Source organism: Homarus americanus, unplaced genomic scaffold, assembly GCF_018991925.1.
Source record: "Homarus americanus isolate GMGI-L3 unplaced genomic scaffold, GMGI_Hamer_2.0 scaffold56159, whole genome shotgun sequence".
In the NCBI taxonomy this organism is placed as follows: domain Eukaryota; kingdom Metazoa; phylum Arthropoda; class Malacostraca; order Decapoda; family Nephropidae; genus Homarus; species Homarus americanus.
In genome coordinates this window covers 13,995-23,979 of record NW_024714020.1, presented here as the reverse complement: position 1 = coordinate 23,979, position 9,985 = coordinate 13,995, and the positions used below count along the sequence as shown (strand labels likewise).

The window sequence follows — 9,985 nt, the reverse complement described above, 5'->3', positions numbered from 1 at the left end:
CACACAACAGACAGAGGGACTCAACACAACAGACAGAGGACTCAACACACAGCAGACAGAGGACTCCAGCACACAACAGACAGAGGACTCCAACACACAGCAGACAGAGGGACTCAACACACAACAGACTGAGAGGACTCAGCACACATCAGACAGAGGACTCAACACACAACAGACCAGAGGACTCAACACACAGCAGACAGAGGGACTCAGCACACAACAGACAGAGGGACTCAGCACACAGCAAGGCAGAGGACTCAACACTAACAGACAGAGGACTCAACTGCTGGGCAGGGACTGTACACAGCAGACAGAGGGACTCAGCACACAACACCAGACAAAGAGGACTCAGCACACACAACAGACAGAGGACTCAACTGCAACCAGACAAGAGGACTCCAGCACAACTGACACACACAACAGACAGAGGACTCAACTTTAACAGACGAGGGACTCTCAGCGCACAACAGACAAGAGGACTCAGCACACAACCAGACAGAGGACTCAGCCAGCAGAGACTCGCTTTTGCAACAGGGCGAGGACTCAACACACAACAGACCGGGCTCAGCACACAACAGACAGGGACTCAGCCAACAGACAGAGGACTCAGCACACAACAGACAGAGGGACTCAACACACAGCAGACAGAGGACTCAGCACCCACAGCAGACCCAGGGGACTCAACACACAACTGAACTGAGACTCAACACACCTTAGACAGAGGGCTCAGCCAACAGACTTCAGAGGACTCCAGCACACAACAGGGCTAGAGGGACTCCAACACAACAGACAGAGGACTCAGCACACAACAGACAGAGGGACTCAGCACATCAGACAGAGGACTCAACACACAACAGACCCGAGACTCAGCACACAACAGACCGAGGGACTCAACACAACAGACCCGAGGACTCAGCACACAACAGACAGAGGACTCAGTACACAACAGACCAGGGACTCAACACACAACAGACAGAGGACTCAACACACAACAGACCGAGGACTCAACACACAACAGACAAGAGGACTCAACTTTAACAGACAGGGACTCAACACACAGCAGACAGAGGGACTCAGCACACAACAGACAGAGGACTCCAACACACAGCAGACAGAGGGACTCAGCACAACAGACAGAGGACTCAACACACAACAGACAGGACTCAGCCAGCAGACAGGATCTTTTACAGCAGACAGAGGACTCAGCACACAACAGACAGAGGACTCTCCAGCACACAACAGGCAGGACTCAGTTCATAGTAACAATATCTGTTGCAAACAGTCCAAGTGTGAGAAGCCAAATGGACAGAGACCAGGCGTTGGTATGTGCCAGAAAAATCTTCTGTGGCATTCACTGAAACTGGAATTAACTTACTAATGTGTACCTGTCCATCTGAGTATAATTATAGAATTATTCCATGCAATGCAGGCACTGTAGAATAACAATCTATGTCAGGGATAAATCTATACTTTTTTGTGTTTTTAAGGGAATTAGCCCACCGGGCTGGGTCAAACTTGACCCTAGCGGAGCCTGGGGGCGAAAAAAAAAAAAGAATGGAAAGAAATTGAAAATATAAGAAAGGTTATACTGTTGTTAATCCTACTACAGGTCTTGGGAAAACCAGCTTTTTAAAAATTGGAATGATTGAGCATGGGAGAAGCAGAGAAAGGCAGAGCAATCCACAGCTTGGCTGTGTGAGGAAAGGAGGTACTATAACGGGTTATTCTAGTGTGACCGACATCCACAGAGAAATGGTGGGCACCGTGGGCAAGAAGTGTGTTACGAACCCACGGCCTTGCCGGCGGTACACAGGATGCCAAATCCACTGAACATAGCCCGTTAAAGTACCTGTAAAAGAGAGAGAGTGAAGCAACATTGAGGCGAAGAGAAAGGGGAGATAGATTGTCGACAAAAGGAGGAGAGTTAATAAGACGAAATGCCTTTGATTCCACCCTATCTAATAGTTGGACAGAAGAAGAGCCACCCCAGATATGAGAGCAGTACTCCAAGTTAGGACGAATGAATCCCTTATATACTTGGAGCAACTGCTCAGGAGTGAAGTAGCTGCGGCATCTGTACAGCATTCCCAACTTTCGGGAGGCAGCTTTAGTTATACTAAGAATGTGTGATTTCCAGGACATATTGGAGGAAATGGTGAGGCCTAACATAATTATTTCAGAATTTGGGAGGATGATAGCGTCCTGAAATGTAATTGGTGGGAGATCGTCTACTTTACAAAGTGTAATTGGTAAATATTGAGTTTTGTCACTATTGAACTTAACCAAGTTTGTATCTCCCCATTCAGAGATGCTGCACAGGTCCGTGTTGTTAGAAGTAATGATATCAGTTCTAGAAACAGATCTAGTTTGAGAGTTAGGAGGAAGGGGAAAATGTGAAGAAGAGTGAAGAGTAGAATCATCGGCGTAAGAATGGATAGAATTAGTTGTAGTGTGAAGTAAATCATTGATAAAATGAAGAAAGAGAGTTGGTGAAAGAACAGAACCCTGTGGGACGCCACTATTGGTAGAGAAAGAGCGAGAAATCGATCCCTCGACAACAACTGCCATGGATCGATTCTCAAGGAAGCTAGAGATGAGAGAACAAAGTGGGGGAGAGAAACCAAAAGAGGGAAGTTTAGATAGCAAAGACTTGTGCCATACCCTGTCAAATGCTTTGGAGATATCGAGGGCCACGACAAAAGTTTCCCCATAATCCCTAAGAGAGGATGACCAAAGATGGGTGCAATAGGAGAGCAGATCACCAGTAGATCTCACCTGGCGAAAGCCATACTGGTGATCCGACAAAAGAGAAAGGCGTTCAAGGTGGCGGAGAAAATGGGAGTTCAAGATAGTTTCGAAAATCTTAGAGAGGGATGAAGTTAGGGCAATGGGGCGATAGTTAGAGGGATTAGAATGGTCACCCTTCATTAGGATGGGCTGAACCAAGGCATGCTTCCAAGAAGAAGGAAAACTTTTGGTTTTGAGGCAAAGGCGAAAGAGGCGAGCAAGCACAGGGGCCAGGGCTTCAGCATTACTCCCTCAGAATACGAGGGGGTATTCCGTCCGGTCCATTCGCCTTACTCACATCCAACCTGGATAACACACCAGCAACCCAACAAGTGGAGATTATAGGAAAGTGCATAGGTTCAGTAGGAGGTGCAGGGGTAGGAGGGGTAGAGTGGGAATCGTCTAAGGTGGAATTAGAGGAGAATAAGGTGCCAAAGAGGTTGGCTTTCTCAGGGGGAGAGTTGGCTATAGAGTTATTGGGATGGAAGAGGGGAGGAAAAGAAGGCATGCAGAAGTTGTTACAGATGTTTTTAGCTAAGGACCAGAAGGATTTACTAGAGGAAGAATTAGTCAGGACAGCAGTCTTTCTTTTAATAAAATTCCGCTTGGCCCTACGAAGAATAGCCTTACAACGATTCCTAGAAGTAATGAAAGAGGTGTGGATAATAGGAGAAGGGGATAGTTTCATAGCTCGATATGCCCTATCTCTCACCCTGCAAGCAAGAGAGCAGGAGCAATCAAACCATGATTGTAATGTGAAAGTTTTCGTAGAAGATGGGATAAATGCACTCATACCGCCCTGTATAACCCCAGCAATGCTGTCAGCACATACTGAGGCATCCCGAGTGGAAAAGCAACATTCATCCCAAGGAAAGTCGATGAAGAATTCTCGCAAGGATTGCCAGCTTGCCCTCCAATAGTGCCATAGTTGACGTTTAGAGGGGGGTGGGGGAGGTGGTCGGGCCCAGTTTGATTTAATAGAAATAAGGTTGTGATCAGAAGACCCTAAGGGGGCAAAAATTGAGTATGAATAGTGTGAGGGGTTAGAGGTAAAGCAAAGATCAAGAATGTTAGCAAGTGAAATAAATAAGGAAATAAAAACTGAGCGGAATACAGAAACAATTTGGATAGAATTTATATATGGTAGGGAAAAATTAATCGCAGGAGTAATATATAGACCTTCTAATCTTGATACAGTAGGTTCTCAAATTTCGCGAGTTTATAATTCGACGTTTTTTATTTGGACACATAAAAAAAACACTACAGTACACAATTTCAAATTTTGACGGGTTTGAGCGGTCCGCCAACGTTCAGACGTGCACAATCGTGTAAACGGAGTCATTTCCCTTATGTACAAAAGATTCATTATTGTTTATTACTTAATTTCTTTTTTATTTGATTAATGTTTATGTGCAAAATGAACAATACAATTCATTAATAATACTGTACGTAGAATATTAAAACACACGAGGAGACGAGACGGCATCGTTTTCGTTAATGTTTACAAAACCAGTGATGATGGTTCTACATATAAAACTGGTTGTAGCTGTAGTGTAAAATTAATGTAAAAAAATTAATATGGTTGTTTTAAGTAATGTTATTTAATGTAAATAAATGGAACAATACAGTGGGGTATGCTATAACGAATCTAATTGGTTCTAGAACCTTGTTCGTTATAGCATTCGTTCGTTATAGGATTAATCCATTCCAGGCCACCAAATACAACCACTTAACACTGAAAAATATAATATAAAATTGTAAAAATTGTAAAAAAGTGCATAAATATGCATCTAAACCCCTGAAATAACCAATATCATTAATACTTGTAATAAAAAAACAATAAATTAGTAAAAAAAAAAAAAAATTTTAAATAATGTTCGTTGTAGGAGTTTCGTTCGTTATAGCATTCTCAATTTTATAGGTAAAACCGTTCGTTATAGGAATATTCGTAGTAGGATCCGTTCGTTATAGCATACCCCACTGTATAAGTAGCTAACCATAAATGATAAAGAATAAAATTGAGATCGCGTATGTAAGTGCGCACATGTGTAAACATATCGTCATTACTCTACATAATAATATGAAAGCAACACTTATTTATTGTTCATATATATTTTAATTAATGTTTCTGAATTTAAAACAAAACTTCTACCCACCAGTGGTGGTAAAGTTCACAACATAAGGACAGCCAATGTTGTGTGTGTTTTTTTACTTGGGTGACAAAGTTGCCAAGTCATCAGGTTCAACTCTAGCTGAAGCTGTAGAACATAAAAACTTTTCCTATGTTGTTTTTAGTTTTTATTTAACTTTATCTGTGTTATTTTTATTGGTTTATTAGGATGTTGCTTTATTACAGGTAGTAATTCGCCCAAAAAGTAGGGTAAATAAGGCAAAATTTAGCCAAACATTGAAAGTACAAGACTCAAATTATGTTTCTCCATAGGAAGTTGTATTTAAATTTTGGACAATTTGAATTTTGGGAGGTTTTTACAATCTAAATAGTTTTCCAAATATGAGAGCTTACTGTAGAGTTAATGAGCGACTTATTTGGGATGAATGCGCATGGCATCCAGACATAGCAAAGTCTGTATAGTAGGCGACTTTAACTTTAGTCTAATAGATGGGACCGACCTTACGGGTAACTCAAAATCATAAGATTTTCTTGAAACAATCCAGGACTGTTTCCTAAGACAACATATAACCAAACCCAACCGGGGTAATAATATACTCGATTTAGTTCTGTCAAACAGAGAAAACCTCATTAGTAATGTTGAGGAAGGGAACGAACTTGCAAACAGCGATCACAAAGAAATTAGATTCCTGGTAGAATTTCAGAGCAGACGCAAGGAAAATTCCACTAAAGTCCCAGATTTCAGAAGGGCAAACTTTGATAGTTTGAAGAGGCAGCTGAGAGGTATCCGGTAAATTTCTCGAAATCAATTGCGCGAAAAATAATATCTCGAACGATCAATTGCTCGAAAGGCAGATTGCTCGAAAATAGTGGTTTAATGAAGAATATCCAAAAATAAGATAAAAAAATACAACTTTATTATTGTTAATTGAACAGTTAAAATTAAGAATGGGTACATTTCTATTATACAACAGTTCTAAAATATTCTTCTACATTGTTTGTTTCGTCATAGTTTAAAATAAGTACGGGTACATTTTTATTATTTTTGTTGTTCTTCATACTTACAAAAATAAAAAAATAAAAATGTATTATTGCCAATATTTACTCTATTAGTATGAAATATTGTATGCAACACTTCTTAAATATTCTTCTACATTGTTTGTTTCGTCATAGTTTGATATAATATTCTTTAATCGCATTGCGCAGTCACGGTACTTTTTTCTGCCCCTATCTGTACTGACTCCTCCCACATGTTGTTCTATTCGCAATTCTTGTAATCTTTGTTCTCTCTTTAGTCCATCTATAAACTTCCAAATAGACGGATGACGAGCACTTATTTGATGTTCAAAACTGTTGTGCCACCCTTCAATTGCATTGTTTGTTTTCGACATTCCTTCTACAACATTATCAAACCAGTTCCACATTTCATGTTTAAACAAAGGAGCACATCTACAGCTGCGTCTATACGGCCGCCCAATCCACGTGTCTTCAAAATAATCCACTACTCCTTGAAGTTCATCTGGAAAAATTTAATTTTCAACTAGAAATTCAAATGTTTCCAAAACATTGGGTACAGGTATAAATGCCAATGCAGATAAGAGACGAACTTTAAGAGCAAATTCAGCATTGGTGTCGTACATTACCTTACTGTCGAGTTCGAGAAATTATTTCGAGCAATTGATAATTCGAGAAATTATTTTTTGAGCAATTGATTTCGAGAAATTTACCTAGATTCCAGCTGAGAGAAGGGGTATCACTCTTGGGGGTGAATTACATGACCTCACATGAGGTGACCTTACTCAATGTACCCACAGAGGGCGACCTCATCTTACTTGGAGACCTGACGGTCGAGGATGATCTGATAACGATATCTGAGGTTGACGAGTTCCACAACAATTTAAATAATGAGTTACTTAATGCACAAAGGCAGAACATACCATACAGAAAACTCAGATCAGACAACAAAGACCCTAAATGGATAAATAATTATTTAAGGAATATTATTGAACAAAGGAAGGCTATAGGTAGGAGAATAAATCGTGGTGATGTCTACCTTCGAGATTATTATAAAGTATTGGCCAGTAGGGTTAAGACCGAGATAAGAAAAGCAAAGAGGAATAATGAACTGAAGGTAGCAAGGGAGGTGAAGTCAATACAGTCAGGTACCGGCGAGCTAACTGAATAAATATTTTTCAACAGTTTTCACCACCGAAATTTAAACATGATACCAGAGGCACCGACTATATACAGAGATAGTAGTGACTAGTAACGATGTTAGTAAGCAAATAGACAAACTAAGGCCTAATAAGTCACCAGATCCCGATGAGATATTTGCCAGAGTATTAAAGGAATGTAAGGAATAGCTGAGTATGCCCTTAGCAAAGTTGTTTAACATGTCCTTAAAAACGGTTGTAGTATCAGAATCCTGGAGGATAGCGAATGTAATACCGATTTTCAAGAAGGGAGATAGATCATTATCCTCTAACTACACTCCAATCAGTCTAACATCAATTGTAAGCAAATTACTGGAAGCAATCATTTCGAACTCTATTCGAAATCACCTGGAGAAGCACAAGTTGATCAATGATTCCCAACATGGCTTCACAAGTGGGCTTTCATGTCTAACTAATCTATTAACATTCTTTTCATCAGTTTTCGAATTAGTGGACGAGGGGCACAATTATAATGTGGTATATCTCGACTTTCGCAAAGCCTTCGACAGAGTCCCCCACGAAAGACTAATAAGAAAAGTGGAGGCTCGTGGCATTAAAGGAGATATTCTAAAATGGATTAGGGCGTGGTTACAGGACAGGAAACAGCAAGTGAGCATTAACGGCACTAAATTCGATTGGAATAACGTCACTAATGGAGTTCCCCAAGGCTCAGTATTCGGACCATTATTATTTATTATATACATAAACGACATAGATATCGGCGTAGACAGCAACATAAGTAAATTTGCTGATGACACTAGAATAAGGCGTGTAATTAAATCTGATGAGGTCTCCAGAAAACTATAGCAAAATCTAAACAAATTTTTTAATGGTCTGAAAAAGGCAGATGAAATTCAATGTGGACAAATGTAAAGTACTCAGTCTAGGACAGTGGTTCTCAACCTGGGGTCCATGGTTCCCAAGGGAGCCACGGCAAGCTGTTATAAATTGTACGTTTCCAAATAATGTTGGGAATCTGAATTAAACAAAACTTGTATTACTTATTGACTTGGCAGAAGAGAATTTTCATTCTTTTTTTGTCATTTTGTTTAATCATAACAGCAATACAATTTTAATATGTACATACTCTGGTGCTATTTTTTTTTTTATGGATTATTTAAGATTTCACAGGTCCAGTCCCTGTCTGTGTGACGGGCTGGACCGAGCTGCTGCACTGGCCTGTTCAGTACGTGTCCGTGTGTCATCCCTTTGCAAGTGGTGATAGGACCGAATGATCTCAGTCTGGCCTGGGATACCATCACGAAACCAGTGGAGTGTATTGTCTCTGAACCATATATTGTGCTTGAGCTTGACTCAAGCATAATATACTCCATAATTGGTGTTACTTATTTTGTTTCATAATTTATGTGGTCGCTGCTTTACGTGGGTGAAATATTTGTACACTTCCTTTATTAATTATTTCCTTATTTATTGGTGCCATTGTTGTTTATACTCATTCTTTACTTATATAATCCCACCATTTTTAGTGCTAAATTAGTATGACTCACTATTCTTCTCATTCTTCCAAGTTGGGCAGTGCTTGTCAAAGGAGGCGTGTTCTTGCTTACAGGAAGTACACTTCAGCTTGCTAGCTTGAGTGTGAATGTTTACCTGTGTGCATGTTTGTGTATGACTGTATGTGTGCTTTATGTGTGAGTGCATGGGCGTGTTATGTATGTGAATGTGTGTGTGTGTTTGCCATTCTAACTCTTGTCCTATTTATCTGTCCTTCTTTATCATTCTTTAGTCTTTATCACTTGTCCGTTTGTCTGTTCTGGGAAAAAAATGAAGGAGGCCACGATGTTGAAAATTCCTCAAGGAGGGAATGGAGTGAAAAAGGTTGAGAATCACTAACCTAACCATCTGGTGTCAACTGTCTCCTCCACCTTTACCGCTAATAATATAACACGACCACAGTTAAGACACAAAAAACTTGAGTATTTATGGAACAAAACTTGAAGAGAGAAAAGTCACTAGATAAACTTACGATAATTCACGTGAAACACAAAGCCAACCAGAAGTAAAACTTATATACTATTAAAATAGTGTGTTACAAGGGGATAGGGGCTACTTAGACCTTAATCACAGCTGTAGTGAGCAGAGGAGTGATGGTGAGGAGACAATGACATCACTATTATCTCTCTCCTGCTGCCTTAACTCTTCTCTTACTCACACTGTAATGTTGCCCGCCCCTCTTATGATGACTGGCTCTGGCGTCTGTGTGTACGACTCGAGAGACGAGGAAGAATTCTCCTCTTCATCTCTCTCGATGGTGTTGATGGCATCGAAATCTGCCATCTTTGTTTACACTGACATACACAGAGGGCGCGGACAAAGCACTATTTCACATTCTTATTGTCATATAAAATAAATAACACTAAAATAACCAACAAGAACAACAACAATAAAATTTAATTTATTATTTCATTATTTTTATGCTTATTAAACCTTTAAGAGTTTCGTAAATAAATAGTTGCCCAACTGGTGATAAGTAATAACCCTGTGGTATATTCAGGGCCAGACTGCACTGCCAACCCCCAATCACAAAATGAAAACAAGTGACGCAACTGACCAGTCAACCAACCACTACAAAGTGTTTCATAACGTCACTTGAGACGTCGATCATGACGTATACATGACGGAAATGTCACACATGTTTACAGGATATCCCGCTAGGGAGTGATTTTAAAGATAATTTAAAGTTGATAAAAAAGTTAAGTTTTGGTAATATTTTATAGTATGGAGCTAAACAAATAGTGGATCACCTGAAGAATTGTCACCCCAGAGTTTGGCAGGGTGACAATTCTTCAGGTGGAAAATCCTGGGGTGGACGTCTCCCCTACAACTGCTTACA

The 9,985-nt window shown here is 40.0% G+C and overlaps 1 protein-coding gene across 1 annotated transcript in view; it reads right to left on the bottom strand.

Moving 5' to 3' along the window:
• LOC121875373 (cysteine-rich hydrophobic domain-containing protein 2-like) overlaps positions 1-9,430 on the bottom strand; it is a 44,642-nt gene extending 35,212 nt beyond the window's left edge. Inside the window, exon 1 of the mRNA XM_042379928.1 lies at positions 9,305-9,430. Within this exon, the coding sequence (XP_042235862.1) occupies positions 9,305-9,429 (125 nt within the window). The 5' untranslated portion in view covers position 9,430. The remainder of the gene's footprint in view (positions 1-9,304) is intronic.
• Positions 9,431-9,985: the final 555 nt, after the last annotated feature.